Source organism: Spea bombifrons, chromosome 1, assembly GCF_027358695.1.
Source record: "Spea bombifrons isolate aSpeBom1 chromosome 1, aSpeBom1.2.pri, whole genome shotgun sequence".
In the NCBI taxonomy this organism is placed as follows: Eukaryota; Metazoa; Chordata; class Amphibia; order Anura; family Pelobatidae; genus Spea; species Spea bombifrons.
This window is the reverse complement of record NC_071087.1, coordinates 20,596,354-20,612,442: the sequence shown is the minus strand read 5'-3', so window position 1 is coordinate 20,612,442 and position 16,089 is coordinate 20,596,354. Positions and strand designations below refer to the sequence as shown.

General features: G+C 42.2%; 2 protein-coding genes across 2 annotated transcripts; both read left to right on the top strand.

Annotated features, from left to right (window-relative positions):
- Positions 1 to 8,697: 8,697 nt before the first annotated feature.
- Positions 8,698 to 9,393, top strand: LOC128478526 (DNA-dependent metalloprotease SPRTN-like). The gene has a single exon (XM_053458151.1). It carries the CDS (start codon positions 8,698 to 8,700, stop codon positions 9,391 to 9,393), a length of 696 nt encoding a protein of 231 aa, XP_053314126.1.
- A 5,130-nt stretch (positions 9,394 to 14,523) lies between these two features.
- On the top strand, positions 14,524 to 15,219 carry LOC128478367 (DNA-dependent metalloprotease SPRTN-like). Its single transcript, XM_053458138.1, has one exon. It carries the CDS (start codon positions 14,524 to 14,526, stop codon positions 15,217 to 15,219), a length of 696 nt encoding a protein of 231 aa, XP_053314113.1.
- The last annotated feature ends 870 nt before the right edge of the window (positions 15,220 to 16,089 follow it).

Genomic DNA, 16,089 nt, shown 5'->3' with positions numbered 1-16,089 from the left:
GTAAGAGCCCCATAGAGTCCAGGCGGCCCCAGTGATGCTCGGCCGCCCCCCGGACCAGTGAGTGAGATGAGTGTTTGTTTAGGGGCAGAAATGGGCCAGGCGGGCTGATTGTTGGTGCAGAGCTGTCACAGGCCATATCTATTGTATATTGTAATAGTTGACTGCTGTGCGGTTAAACACAAACAGAACTGTAGACTGGGGAGAGATGGCAAGTCATTGGCTTTGAGCAAATTTTATTATTGTAGCTTTCATAATTTCTTGTAACTTTTTGTCCCATTTCATGATCCAGGTTCTCGGGGGCTGAGCAGCAGGGAGACAGTCGGTGGAACCAAAAGCAGGTATGGAGCCTTTATTGCCTGCGTGCGATACTAAACATTCACCGCTAGGTGTCAGCGGAGGAGCTCCACCCGATGGATCAAGATTCCTGCACAGCTTCCATCTGAAAGCGCTGAGCGGGCTTTTGACACCCGCATGGGGCCTGAGGAGCTGCGGAGACCTGACGGTCTGGTAAAAACGTGTCTTTTCTTTTCCATCTTCTTTTATGAGTGCAGGGGTTGCACATACTGGGTTGGCTGGGGGTACCGGGATCGGTGCAGCGGCATCTCAGATTATGGTGGGTTTTAAAGGTTTTAAATCGCTACTCCACATCAGCCTTCGCAAGTTTGGGCCTCTATGGTGGTTTCTGAGGGTTCCTGAATGGCTTCTGTGCCCTTGGACCCTGGGTCCAGTCTCTATGGCAAGAGAATATGAGGTGACCGTGGGCCCTACTCCTTCAGACGGGGTCGGACAGAGTGTGGGGAGAGGCTGAGCATCTAAAGATTCTGCCCGGGCAGAGTAGTATGTCACAAACTGGAGTAGTATGTCGCAAACTGGAACTATGGACAGATGCCGCTGGCTCGGTGGGTTTGGGGCATTTTGCAGCCGTTAGCAGTGGTGTGATGAGTCGGGGTTTATTTGGGCATTACGAAAAATTGCCTTCGAGTTTTGGGGGGAATTGCAGTCTTGTGCAATATTTTAAGCATCATGGTACGCAATTAATAGGTTTATGTATCCTTTCCCCTAGTTATTCGGTCGTTTGGTATGATGTTATGTTTTAATAAATAAAACAAAGCAAGAATTTAGCCAAGTGAATACCATTCACATCAGGCATAAATATTGGGGATCTGTCACACTATATGGCTATATATTGCTTAGCCCACCACTATGTCAATGTACCCCAAGTTCAGTGAATCTAATTTTTCATGGCTATATTGTTTTGTTTTGTTTTTTGCTTTTTTTATTGCATTCTAACCCAAAAGAGACTCTCGAGCAATTTAAAGCCTTTTTTGGACACAGGTAAAAAGGCATCTGTGTTTGGTTTAAGGTTTGCGCAGAAATATATATACAGAAATAGAGTAGCGCACAACCTAAAAAGCATAAAAGTAATAAAAGTACAGATTCCCAAGTGCTGCTAGAATAATAATGACCAATAAGTACACAAAACAACGCAAGAATTCAGTGCATGCCCAATAAAAACAATTTTCACCAAGCATGCGCTGAATTTTTGTTTTGTGTACCTACCGGCTTTTTATCAGTAATTTGCAGACATGAGAACAAGCATTTCACACCATTTAAAAATCTCCTGTCTGGCACCACTCATTCCACTGGGTTGGGTCTTCCGTATTCCCAAGATGAAAACATGCGCCATGGGCATATGATAACCGAATCTGTGCCATTGTTTAGAAAGTGACTGCACTGGCAGGTTACCTGAGAAACACAAACAAAACACAAGGGTAATTGTAACGATAATAATGCACTGGCTCCTATACGATTGCATTTACATCATAATTCTCAAATGTCTAAAGGGGATATTCAGAAAAAAAGATTTCGTAATAACATATCTTAACAGTAATAGCAGAAGAAAAGACAAACAGAGACTGAAAGACGTGCAGCAGGGCATTGGCTTCCTGCCTATCCTGGAATTCTGCGCTTTCTTGTGTGATCTGTCCCTCTAGAATGCAGAAAATGTGCCGATGTTGGGTGGATTTATCATGGACAGTTGCCCGTTTGCGCTACTAACCAAACCTCTAATCTATATGATGCTTTATCTTCATTGATAAATATTGTTGACAAAACCAGACATTCTACTGAACTTACGTTGGTTTACACGGTTGTACGTTTACACTACCATCCAGACCTGTCATTTGTGGACGAGTTAATATTTTTATTTTTTCTTTCTATTGAGCATATTTGGAAAATATATATTGGTGACAAAACCAGACATATATAATATTGGGGAAATTAGGTCCTGCTCTACGGGGCTGCATGTGCCTGGCTTCCCAGACCCAGTGCTCAGCTACTACTGTTACTGCTGCATCTCCTTGACCGTCCTTACTCTGGGGGGGCCGTTTTACATTTCTATAATATTGTGGAAGTTCAGTCCTGCTCCACGGGGCTGCAGGTGCCTATCATCCGCCAGCGCCTGGCTTCCTAGGCCCAGTGTCCTACTCAGGGCTGAACATGCATAGACAAGACACAAGTTCTCATACTAACATACCCACATACACATATCTACACAAACATACCAGACAAAGACACATGTTCACGCACTAACATGCCCAGACACACATACCTACCCATACAGACACACACTAATATACATACCTAGATAAACACTAACATACAAACACACATACACACAGCTCGCTTACCCCAGAAAGCCTCAGCTGGTCTCTGATGCATCTCTCATTGTGAGTTGCCACGCTATCCCCACTGAGTCCCAGCGGAAGGGGAATTGATTCACCGATGTCGGCTATTAGCGTGGTATGCCGGTTGTAGGGATGCCTGAACACTCTTATACAAGCCGACATCTTATACCAAAGATTTATCGCTGAACCAAAGGATAGACTGGAACTAATGGCTTTATTTACTAATGGGAGAGTTGCACAACTGTTCATTATGAAGAGCCAACAGCGGCAGGTTCCTCCAGCAAGAATGACTGAGCTGGCATGTATAATGTTCCAATAGTTCAATGGGTCAGGAGACTTTGATGAGCTCTCATGTATTTAACTATACATCATACAGGACCAGCCAAGCTGTCTCTGCAGCAGAAGCTCCTTGGGATTAGCCCTTCACAGTGAAGTCAATGGGCTGAAACTCAACTGTCCTGTCCAAATTCTCCTGACAACTCTCTGTTTAGTGAATAGAGCCCTAAGACATACAGCCTTGCGTGCTGTGGACTACAACTCCTATGACGCCTGGTTAACCTATGGGACACCGGCTGCAGCGCCTACAACTCTCCTAAATCTCAGCAAGCCACGGTGTATCTGTCTGCACCCCTCAGTCTAGTAGAGCGGAACCCCAATCAGTTTCGGGAATTCTTGAAGAGCGCAGCCCCCGCCTAACCCAGCAGATTCCTCTCCATGACTCGGATATACTCGGGCATTGCTAGCGAGGCACCTGAATACACGGCTGTCTTTATTTGTAGCCATTTGTGACTATCGCCCTCGCTGGTCGCCAATGCACGGCCTCCTTATATTAATCCTTTCTCATCACAGCTCCGTATTGCACATGCGCGCACACTTGGCAACCGCAGATGTTCAACTCAATGCAGTGTTCTGGATCTTCATGTCAACTGTTTAGCCAATGACCATAGAGCAGGGGCGTCCAACCTGCGGCCCTTCAGCTGCTGCGGGATTACATCTCCCATCCTCCTCAGCCAGCCCCTTAGCTGAAAGAGCATTATGGGAGATGTATTCCTGCAGCAGCTGGAGAGCCGCAGGTTGGACGCCCCTGCCATAGAGAAAGGTGGAAGAGTTTTTGAGCCGAGTTCTAAGTACAAGAGCTGCATTAAGATCGTAGCCTCATTTCCGGAGACATTTTTTGGAGACCAAGCGCAGGTTCCAGTGTTTTGAACTTTGCTGGCTGCATAACCGTCATAAAGTGTTTCTTCATAGCGATACGTTTGTTGATTATGTAAGTAGTCTGATTCAAACCAAAACACCGCAGAATATTTGATTTTAGGTTCCATCAGCAAATAAAATGTTTATTCGTTTCAGTATTATAAAGGTAGATGGAATTATTTTGCTTGGCGGCAAAGGTGGCACTGACAAGCAGTTTGAAGGGCAGTTTTCGCACCGGGGCCTTGTTGTTTCTACTTACGCCACACTTTAAAATACATAAGGCTGGTGTCCAAATATTTTCAGGATTGCTTTTCATTTGAGGGTTGAGTTTATGGCCAGGTTGCAGAGCTTTACCAACACTTTTATGTGAGTTTGTGACCTCCTGGTGTTATTTATGTAACAAGTAAGGCATTTACTGGTTGTTCTAGAAATATCATTCTGGCTTTGATGGCTGTAGAAAATTGTGATACATTGATATCCAGAAAACATTTGAGTTCTTAGAAAAGGACATCACGGTGGAGAAGAGGCACAAGGGGATTTGACACCACAAGAAGGACTGATCCTCCTAAAGAAACGACACTTGGGAGGTATGGAATACCAATTCATGCATCCCCATCTTTTGAACTTCTTTGTACCCCATTCAGACGAAACAAAAGGCCACGGCCGTAGCCACTTGCAATTAATGGTTCTATGCATCTCCTGTGTTGCACAAGATTAGCAAGAACTTGATTTCACGTGAGCACACTGAACCACTACCACTGTGCAAAAGCACTTAATACTACTTGCTACCGTTACCCTTAAGCATTGCCATGTAAGCAGTAAAGAACAAAACTTAATTAAGTTAATTAACCAAACCACACACTTATTGTGTACTATGGTCATAACATGCTTATTTTTCTAAAACATTTCCAGTTTTAAGAAGTTTGTCTGTGTGTGTATATGTGTGTTAGGAGCCAGGACTTTTTTTTGCCCCAGCACTTACACTTTGCCCCAGCACTCAGTCTCACGCTGTGCCCCAGCACTCAGTCTCACGCTGTGCCCCAGCACTCAGTCTCACGCTGTGCCCCAGCACTCAGTCTCGAGTTATTGATTGTTAACACCAATCACAGTCCTGCCCAGACATACACAGGTTCCAGCATGTACTGGCTGACTTGGCATGATAGGAGTACATGCTGAAACCTGGCTTGCTGCTTGATGCTGCACATCACTTAGAGCCCCATGTGCCATCAGAGCCGGCCTTAAGTGTTCTGGTGCCCTGTGCGGACTACTCCTCTGGCGCCCCGTTCTCACTACCCCCCTGCCCCTTCCTTCTCATTATCCTCACTTACCTTGTTGCTGGAGTCCTGCGGTGGGAGCGGGAGGCTTCCGTCTTCTCGCTCTGCCGCGGTGCCGGCATTTCATGTTGAGCGTCGGAGTATGATGTCATATTCCTGCGGTCAACGAAGAGTGAGGGGTGCCGAGCGGCTGCTGAAAACTTCACAAGCGACCGCTTAAATTAAAGCATTGGGGTTTTTTTTTTAAACTTTATTTAACAAAAAAACGCGATGTTTTAATTTAAGTCCCGGGCAGGCGCCCCTGCTGCCATAGCGCCCCTGCTGCCATAGCGCCCTGTGAGACCGCACAGGTCGCACACCCCTAAGGCCGGCCCTGGTGGATGCATTCTATATGAGTGAGTAGGTGCCCTTACAAGACCTTATAGCATAAACAGCTCAAGAAACAACAGAAGTTGAAAGAGCCATGAACTGTGAGGACCGTATTTACTCGATTATAAGATGACCCCCACAATTTGAATATTAATTTAGGGGGAAAAAAGCCTGAATAGAAGACTACCCTTTAGGAAAAAAGTTTACTTGTAAATATTAATTCACATGCAAACTATCTTTTCATATTTAATAAAAACTATGATTGAGAAATGCATTTTTTGTTTTTATTTCCTTTTATTTGCCAACCTTCCCCCCATTTATGCACATCTGCACCAGGCTTGCCAATCTGCCCCCAGATATGACCTATACCCCTTTATATGCCCTCAGAAATGCCTTATACCCACCTATATGCCAAACTGTCCCCTAGACTTACCAGTGCATCCCAAGTGGGGGCAGCCAGTGAACGTCTGGCATGGCACTAAACAAATGCGATCGCTTTCTTCGCTCAAACGTTGTTGCAGTAATGCCTTGATGTCTAGGCATTCAGCAACACTGAGATCGCCATCAGGGCCTGTGTGGCCCATCCCCAGGGCATCAATGGCATAGACAAAAAAAACAGCGCACTTCCCAATTGTGGCCTTTTACCTCCCAAACAACCTGACAATATACCCCTATATACCACCCTGGCCCCCAGATGTGCCTTATACCCCCATATGCCACTCTGACCCCCAGATATGCCTTATACCCCGTATATGTCACTCTGCCCCTCTATATGCCACGAACCCCAGATATCCCTTATACCCTCTATATGCCTTAAACCCCCTATATGCCACTCCAAAAATATTAAAATTATGAGCAAGTGCTGTGTCTTCCCAAAAATCTTGACATGGAAAGAGTTTTTTTTGTTTTTTTTTTAAATGGTTTGATGGGGTAAATTGGGGTAAAGTGGCCAGGTTTAAAGATATCTAAAATAGGGCATAATAGGGCATATACACAGACTGACCAAAATGAAGTAAAAAGAGCAGTGGCATATACCAGGAGCTATAAATTCACACCTGAAGTACAATTTATGTGAAAAAAGATTTTAAAAAAACTACCGCAAACTTTGACAAAGGCTGTTGGTAGAATCTTGTGCACGAAAAGGGTTACAATACCAGCATTTTAAATACCCTGAGTAAAAGATTTTTCCAATATTTTTTTCACTTTTTCATCATATTTTCTTCTTATTATTATTATTATTTTTAGGAAATTAGATGATATGATCAAAAAATGGTATCTGAAGAAAGCCTATCTTGTCCTGAAAACAAATAAACAATATGTAACTTACACTAAATAGGAGAGGAGAAAATTGCAGCTAAACACGGGTACTGCAAAAGTGTTAAAACAGCCTTGGTCACAAAGAGCAAAGGGTACAAAAAATAAAAAACAGCCTGATCTTTAAGGCAGTGGTGTGGAATTTTTTAAAAAAACCTAATTGTCCAAGGGACTAAAATGGTAGCCCAATCTACTAGTCCCTCATGACAATCTATTCATCCTGATACAAAAAATAATTTTAATCAAAGCTCTTAATGTGCATATGCCTGGTGCCACTAAATCATTTGGTGTGTGATGTGATACTTTGTATTGCATACATTATCCCCTAATGTTATATTAAAGTTATATTAATAACACCATGTCAGCAGATGTTAGCCAGCATAACAGGCCTCCTCATACAGAGCCCATCATCCTGGGGACTTCGCCTCATTCATAATCGATTAGTTGGCCTGTTATTTTTTAGATTTAACGGATAAAAAACCATATGCACATTTTTGGTTTATTTTAAATAAAGCTATATTTTAAAGGTACAAGAACCCAAACACAATATTTCTTAAACTAGGTTTTAATATCTAAAAAAGTTTTACTAGTAAATATTAATTCATATTTAAAAAAAACTGATTGAGAAAAATGAATTTCTTGTTTTCTTTCAACTAGCCCCCCAGCTATGCACATCTGACCTCAGGCTTGCCACTCTGCCCCCCAGATATTCCTTATACCCCCAAATATGCCCCTCTGTCCCCCATATATTCCTTATACCCCCAAATATGCCCCTCTGTCCCCCAGATATGCCTTATACCCCCTATATGCCACTCTGTCCCCCAGATATGCCTTACACCCCCTATATGTCACTCTGCCCCATACATGCATTATAACCAACCCAGATATACCTTAATCCCACTATATGCCACTCTGCCCTCAGGGCGCCTACTTTGCCTATAGGTGGCGCCGGCCCTGAGTGTATGTGTATGTATGCGCAGGAATGTAAGGGCAGTGTATGTGTAGGATATGGGTGTGTAAGGGTACTGTATGTGTATATGTGTTTGTATAAGCAGGCTTGTGTTAGGCTGTGAATGTGTATGTGTAAGGGCAGTGCATATGTGTGTGTGTATATATTATATATATATATATATATATGTATATGTAGGCAGGTGAGTGTAAGGGCAGTGTGTGTGTATGTGTGCGAGCAAGCGTGTGTAAGGGAAGTGTATGTGTATATGTATGGGCAGGCATGCATAAAGGCAGTGTATAGTACGTGTATATATTTACAGTACGTGTATATATAGGTGTGAGGCTGTACCCTTACCACAAGATGAACAGGAACAGGGTAGCTTGCAAAATTTTATCCTGCCTCATGTGACTGTAATTCTAGTGATGCCACTGGATCCTAGAAAAGAAGAGGTTTGGTATTAGGTATGTATTATTGAACATTTATTTTTATTCATAATTATTCTATCTTTTTTAAATATTATTCATATTACATAATAGCTTATATCTCTCCATCGGTGGGGGGGGGGTATTATATAAACTGCGTGGATACAATAAATAGCAAAAATGGAAATTGCGATTGAACAAGGTAAAAAATGGCAAAAAAAGCTTTGACCAGTAGGGTGGGAAAACCCTTTTCATGAAGGTCATAAATAGCAGCAACGTTAGTTAAGTTGAAACATTCAACTTTTTTTGTGAGTTTCAGTGAGTTTGTGTGCGTAGCTTAGTGCTGGGTGTAAACATTCTGTAACTCACCATGACATCATAGTGTCATAAGCTTCTGCTGTCATTGCATTTGCTACTTGATTATTGTGAGAGGGAGCTGCTGCAGTGATAAACTTGATTAGCTGTGGAAGCTTTTCCCCAGTGCGATGGATTATATAGATCCTGAGTGCTTATCAGTTATCGATCCTGCTTGGGAGGTGCTGGACCCAAACCCCAACCTCCAGGAATTGTTCATGTCATTTAATGGCATGTTTTTCCAGGGACAGTTGAAGGGGGTGGAAGTAAAATGGAGCCGCAGGATGATGCTAAACACCGGGATTTGTTACTACAAGGAAAATGAAGACGTGTGCACTATATATATCAGCAAGCCACTATTGAGCTTGAGATCAAGGAGAGATCTTGTTGAGGTTCTTCTCCATGAAATGATTCATGCTTTCCTGTTTGTAACAGGCCAATACAAAGATGATGGAGACCACGGACCAGAGTTCTGCAAACACATGGAGCGCATAAATAACATCACTGGCGCCAACATTTCCATCTACCACAATTTCCATGCAGAGGTTGCTGAATGCAGAAAATACTGGTGGCTCTGTAATGGTCCCTGCAGAGCTTGGGGGCCAAAGTTTGGCTTCATAATGCGGGCAATAAATCGGGCACCCTCTGCTCGGGAACGTTGGTGGTCACACCATCAGCTTACCTGTGGGGGGACTTTTATTAAAGTGAATGAGCCTGAAAACTACATTCAAAAAGGGAAGAAGAGGAGTTTCAGTTCACCAGCCGCCACCCCAAATGACAACAGTGACCATCAACTGCCTAGCAAGAGGGCCAGAATGGACAAATAATTCATTGATATGTTATAACATCTGTACATACTGATCAGCACATGGTTCTTGTGCTACTTTGTTACTTGGAGTTCTACTAGTTCCTGATTGCATTATATACCAATTAAATTGTTTAAACCCAAGTGAACATTTCTATTGAATTCCTTACTATACATATATATATAAGTGCATCATTTCTGATAAAGACTGGCATCTTTTGGGCTACATTCATCCCCACCAAACATTCTCAGCGCTAAAGAAAGATGGACAGGCGGTATTGGGTCAATTTAGGTCCAAAAGAGGGACCCTTGGGAGGTATGATTTATGTGATACGTTATTTGGCATTAACCATTACATTTCCCAAATTACACAACATTTTATTTTCAGTTCTGCAAGGGAAACATCTATCTGACAAAATTACATGTAGCTGCTGAAGTGAGTTTGGTGGTAACGGGTTGCTCGGTATAGAGCAAGAAGTGGCTGAAGGGAATTAAATTAACTTGGCAGACATCATATGGCTTCCAGTACGTTGGACAAACACGGCAATCAATAACCTGCTTTATAATAACGTCAGAATTTCCTATCATACGATTAATTTAAGATGTGTTTGGAGTTGCCATTGAGTCTCCACACACCTCTAAATCATTCTGGATCCTAAATAGAATATTAAATAGTCTCCGGACCCCGGCTTCTTAGTAACTCTTATAAAGCTTTAGTTAAGTCATTACGTTTCTTGTAGCTTTCCCTTCCTGCCTACCAGGCATGAGGTGGTAACCTCCAGGAAGACTTTTCTTTTCTCTTTTGTTGGCTGAATTGCATTTTAGGTATGTATTTCGCTAAAAGACATGTTTGTTTTATGATTGTATGTAAAATCCTTGAATCTTCAATAAAGAAATTAAGTTGGAATAAAAAAGGTTTAGACAATATATATGTACACACACACACACACACACCTGTACTGGGGGGGGGCATAAGGGGTGCTGGAAGGTTTTAGTGGAGGAGTGTAAGGATGAACTAAGGGGAGTTAGTGTAAAAATAGGCCAGAGGGAGAGGCCTAGGAGTCCATCAACACGTGTACCTAACAGCTCAAGAAACAACAGAGGTTGAAAGAGCCATGAACTGTGAGGACCGTATTTACTCGAGTATAAGACGACCCCCAAAATTTGAATATTAACTTAGGGGGGGGGGGAGCCTGAATAGAAGACTACCCTTTAGGGAAAAAAGTTTACTTGTAAATATTAATTCACATGCAAACTATCTTTTCATATTTAATAAAAACTATGATTGAGAAATGCATTTTTTGTTTTTATTTCCTTTTATTTGCCAACCTGCCCCCCATTATGCACATCTGCACCAGGCTTGCCAATCTGCCCCCAGATATGACCTATACCCCTTTATATGCCCTCAGAAATGCCTTATACCCCCTATATGCCACTCTGTCCCCCCAGAAATGCCTTATACCCACCTATATGCCAAACCGTCCCCTAGACTTACCAGTGCATCCCAAGTGGGGGCAGCCAGTGAACATCTGGCATGGCATTAAACAAATGCGATCGCTTTCTTCGCTCAAACGTTGTTGCAGTAATGCCTTGATGTCTAGGCATTCAGCAACACTGAGATCGCCATCAGGGCCCGTGTGGCCCATCCCCAGGGCATCAATGGCATAGACAAAAAAAACAGCGCACTTCCCAATTAAGGCCTTTTACCTCCCAAACAACCTGACAATATACCCCCTATATACCACCCTGGCCCCCAGATGTGCCTTATACCCCCATATGCCACTCTGACCCCCAGATATGCCTTATACCCCCTATATGTCACTCTGCCCCTCTATATACCACGAACCCCAGATATCTCTTATACCCTCTATATGCCTTATACCCCCCTATATGCCACTCCAAAAATATTAAAATTATGAGCAAGTGCTGTATCTTCCCAAAAATCTTGACATGGAAAGAGTTTTATTTATTTATTTTTTTTAAATGGTTTGATGGGGTAAATTGAAGTGGCCAAGTTCAAATATGTCTCAAATAGGGCATAATAGGGCATATACACAGACTGACCAAAATGAAGTAAAAAGAGCAGTGGCATATACCAGGAGCTATAAATTCACACCTGAAGTACAATTTATGTGAAAAAAGATTTTAAAAAAACTACCACAAACTTTGACAAAGGCTGTTGGTAGAATCTTGTGCACGAAAAGGGTTACAATACCAGCATTTTAAATACCCTGAGTAAAAGATTTTTCCAATATTTGTTTTCACTTTTTCATCATATTTTCTTCTTATTATTATTATTTTTAGGAAATTAGATGATATGATCAAAAAATGGTATCTGAATAAAGCCTATCTTGTCCTGAAAACAAATAAACAATATGTAACTTACACTAAATAGGAGAGGAGAAAATTGCAGCTAAACACGGGTACTGCAAAAGTGTTAAAACAGCCTTGGTCACAAAGGGCAAAGGGTACAAAAAATAAAAAACAGCCTGATCTTTAAGGCAGTGGTGTGGAATTTTTTTAAAAAAACCTAATTGTCCAAGGGACTAAAATGGTAGCCCAATCTACTAGTCCCTCATGACAATCTATTCATCCTGATACAAAAAATAATTTTAATCAAAGCTCTTAATGTGCATATGCCTGGTGCCACTAAATCATTTGGTGTGTGATGTGATACTTTGTATTGCATACATTATCCCCTAATGTTATATTAAAGTTATATTAATAACACCATGTCAGCAGATGTTAGCCAGCATAACAGGCCTCCTCATACAGAGCGCATCATCCTGGGGACTTCGCCTCATTCATAATCGATTAGTTGGCCTGTTATTTTTTAGATTTAACGGATAAAAAACCATATGCACATTTTTGGTTTATTTTAAATAAAGCTATATTTTAAAGGTACAAGAACCCAAATGCTCTGAAAAATACCCCTCGTCTCATAATCGGGGTCGTCTTATAATCAGACCTCAAATAGGTCTGACTATGAAACTAAGATCCAGATCCCCCGCACCGATGCAGGGGACCTGGGTCTTCCGTCTGTGTTATGCCCCCCCAACTTACCGGTGCTTCTGAGTCCCCAGTGCTTAGTCTGGGCAGCGCGTAGAGCTCTACGCGATTCACGTAGACAACTTCCGCTCAAGAGCGTAGAGCTCTACATGCTGCCCGGACTAAGCACCAGGGACTCAGAAGCTCGGGTAAGTTTGGAGGAGGAAGAGGGAGGGAGTGTTAAATGGGGGGGGGCATAAGGCATTTCTGGAGGCAGAGTGCTCTGTGAAATGCCTTTTAACCCCCTTAATGCCACTCTGCCTCCAGAATTGCATTTTAACCCTCTATGCGCCACTCTGCCTCCTGAAATGCCTCCCTATATGCCACTCTGCCCCATAATATGCCTTTTAACCCCCTAAATGCCAGAGTGGCATATAGGGGTATAAGGCAATTCTGGAGGCAGAGTGGAACATAGGGGGGTCAAAAGGCATATCATGGGGCACAGTGACATATAGAGAGTTAAAAGGCGTATCATGGGGCACAGTGGCATTTAGAGGGTATAAGGCATTTCTGGGGCAGAGTGGCAAGCCTGGGGGCAGATGTGCATAACTGGGGGGGCAGGTTGAAAAAAAGGAAATAAACAAAAACAACATATTTTTCTCAATCATAGCTTTTATTAACAAACAATTGTTCTCATAGTTTACATGAATTAACATTTACTGGTAAAACTTTTCCTATAGGGTCGTCTTATATTCAGGCTTTTTCTTTTTTTCATTAATTAATCAGATTTTGGGGGGTCGTCTTATAATCGAGCAAATACGGTATTTCTTAAACTAGGTTTTAATATCTAAAAAAGTTTTACTAGTAAATATTAATTCATATTTAATAAAAACTGATTGAGAAAAATGAATTTCTTGTTTTCTTTCAACCAGCCCCCCAGCTATGCACATCTGACCCAGGCTTGCCACTCTGCCCCCCAGGTATTCCTTATACCCCCAAATATGCCCCTCTGTCCCCCAGATATGCCTTACACCCCCTATATGCCACTCTGTCCCCCAGGTATGCCTTACACCCCCTATATGCCACTCTGTCCCCCAGATATGCCTTACACCCCCCTAAATGTCACTCTGCCCCATACATGCATTGTAACCAACCCAGATATACCTTAATCCCACTATATGCCACTCTGCCCTCAGGGCGCCTACTTTGCCTATAGGTGGCGCCGGCCCTGAGTGTATGTGTATGAATGCGCAGGAATGTAAGGGCAGTGTATGTGTAGGATATAGGTGTGTAAGGGTACTGTATGTGTATATGTGTTTGTATAAGCAGGCTTGTGTTAGACTGCTTAGGCAGTGAATGTGTAAGGGCAGTGCATATGTGTGTGTATGGACAGGCAAATGTAAGGGCAGTTTATGTGTGTGTATATATTATATATATATATATATGTGTGTGGGCAGGTGAGTGTAAGGGCAGTGTGTGTATGTGTGCGAGCAAGCGTGTGTAAGGGAAGTGTATGTGTATATGTATGGGCAGGCATGCATAAAGGCAGTGTATAGTACGTGTATATATGTACAGTACGTGTATATATAGGTGTGAGGCTGTACCCTTACCACAAGATGAACAGGAACAGGGTAGCTTGCAAAATTTTATCCTGCCCCATGTGACTGTAATTCTAGTGATGCCACTGGATCCTAGAAAAGAAGAGGTTTGATATTAGGTATGTATTATTGAACATTTATTTTTATTCATAATTATTCTATCTTTTTTAAATATTATTCATATTATACGATAGCTTATATCTCTCCATCGGGGGGGGGGGGGTAATATATAAACTGTGTGGATACAATAAATAGCAAAAATGGAAATTGCGATTGAACAAGGTAAAAAAATGACAAAAAAAGCTTTGACCAGTAGGGTGGGAAACCCCTTTTCATGAAGGTCATAAATAGCAGCAACGTTGGTTAAGTTGAAACATTCAACTTTTTTTGTGAGTTTCAGTGAGTTTGTGTGCGTAGCTTAGTGCTGGGTGTAAACATTCTGTAACTCACCATGACATCATAGTGTCATAAGCTTCTGCTGTCATTGCATTTGCTACTTGATTATTGCGAGAGGGAGCTGCTGCAGTGATAAACTTGATTAGCTGTGGAAGCTTTTCCCCAGTGCGATGGATTATATAGATCCTGAGTGCTTATCAGTAATCGATCCTGCTTGGGAGGTGCTGGACCCAAACCCCAACCTCCAGGAATTGTTCATGTCATTTAATGGCATGTTTTTCCAGGGACAGTTGAAGGGGGTGGAAGTAAAATGGAGCCGCAGGATGATGCTAAACACCGGGATTTGTTACTACAAGGAAAATGAAGACGTGTGCACTATATATATCAGCAAGCCACTATTGAGCTTGAGATCAAGGAGAGATCTTGTTGAGGTCCTTCTCCATGAAATGATTCATGCTTTCCTGTTTGTAACAGGCCAATACAAAGATGATGGAGACCACGGACCAGAGTTCTGCAAACACATGGAGCGCATAAATAACATCACTGGCGCCAACATTTCCATCTACCACAATTTCCATGCAGAGGTTGCTGAATGCAGAAAACACTGGTGGCTCTGTAATGGTCCCTGCAGAGCTTGGGGGCCAAAGTTTGGCTTCATAATGCGGGCAATAAATCGGGCACCCTCTGCTCGGGAACGTTGGTGGTCACACCATCAGCTTACCTGTGGGGGGACTTTTATTAAAGTGAATGAGCCTGAAAACTACATTCAAAAAGGGAAGAAGAGGAGTTTCAGTTCACCAGCCGCCACCCCAAATGACAACAGTGACCATCAACTGCCTAGCAAGAGGGCCAGAATGGACAAATAATTCATTGATATGTTATAACATCTATACATACTGATCAGCACATGGTTCTTGTGCTACTTTGTTACTTGGAGTTCTACTAGTTCCTGATTGTATTATATACCAATTAAATTGTTTAAACCCAAGTGAACATTTCTATTGAATTCCTTACTATACATATGTATAAGTGCATAATTTCTGATAAAGACTGGCATCTTTTGGGCTACATTCATCCCCACCAAACATTCTCAGCGCTAAAGAAAGATGAACAGGCGGTATTGGGTCAATTTAGGTCCAAAAGAGGGACCCTTGGGAGGTATGATTTATGTGATACGTTATTTGGCATTAACCATTACATTTCCCAAATTACACAACATTTTATTTTCAGTTCTGCAAGGGAAACATCTATCTGACAAAATTACATGTAGCTGCTGAAGTGAGTTTGGTGGTAACGGGTTGCTCGGTATAGAGCAAGAAGTGGCTGAAGGGAATTAAATTAACTTGGCAGACATCATATGGCTTCCAGTATGTTGGACAAACACGTCAATCAATAACCTGCTTTATAATAACGTCAGAATTTCCTATCATACGATTAATTTAAGATGTGTTTGGAGTTGCCATTGAGTCTCCACACACCTCTAAATCATTCTGGATCCTAAATAGAATATTAAATAGTCTCGGGACCCCGGCTTCTTAGTAACTCTTATAAAGCTTTAGTTAAGTCATTACGTTTCTTGTAGCTTTCCCTTCCTGCCTACCAGGCATGAGGTGGTAACCTCCAGGAAGACTTTTCTTTTCTCTTTTGTTGGCTGAATTGCATTTTAGTTATGTATTTCGCTAAAAGACATGTTTGTTTTATGATTGTATGTAAAATCCTTGAATCTTCAATAAAGA

Excerpts from the sequence above, each read along its gene's own strand:
- LOC128478526 (XM_053458151.1), top strand. The coding sequence starts at position 8,698 with ATGGATTATATAGATCCTGAGTGCTTATCAGTTATCGATCCTGCTTGG.
- LOC128478367 (XM_053458138.1), top strand. The coding sequence starts at position 14,524 with ATGGATTATATAGATCCTGAGTGCTTATCAGTAATCGATCCTGCTTGG.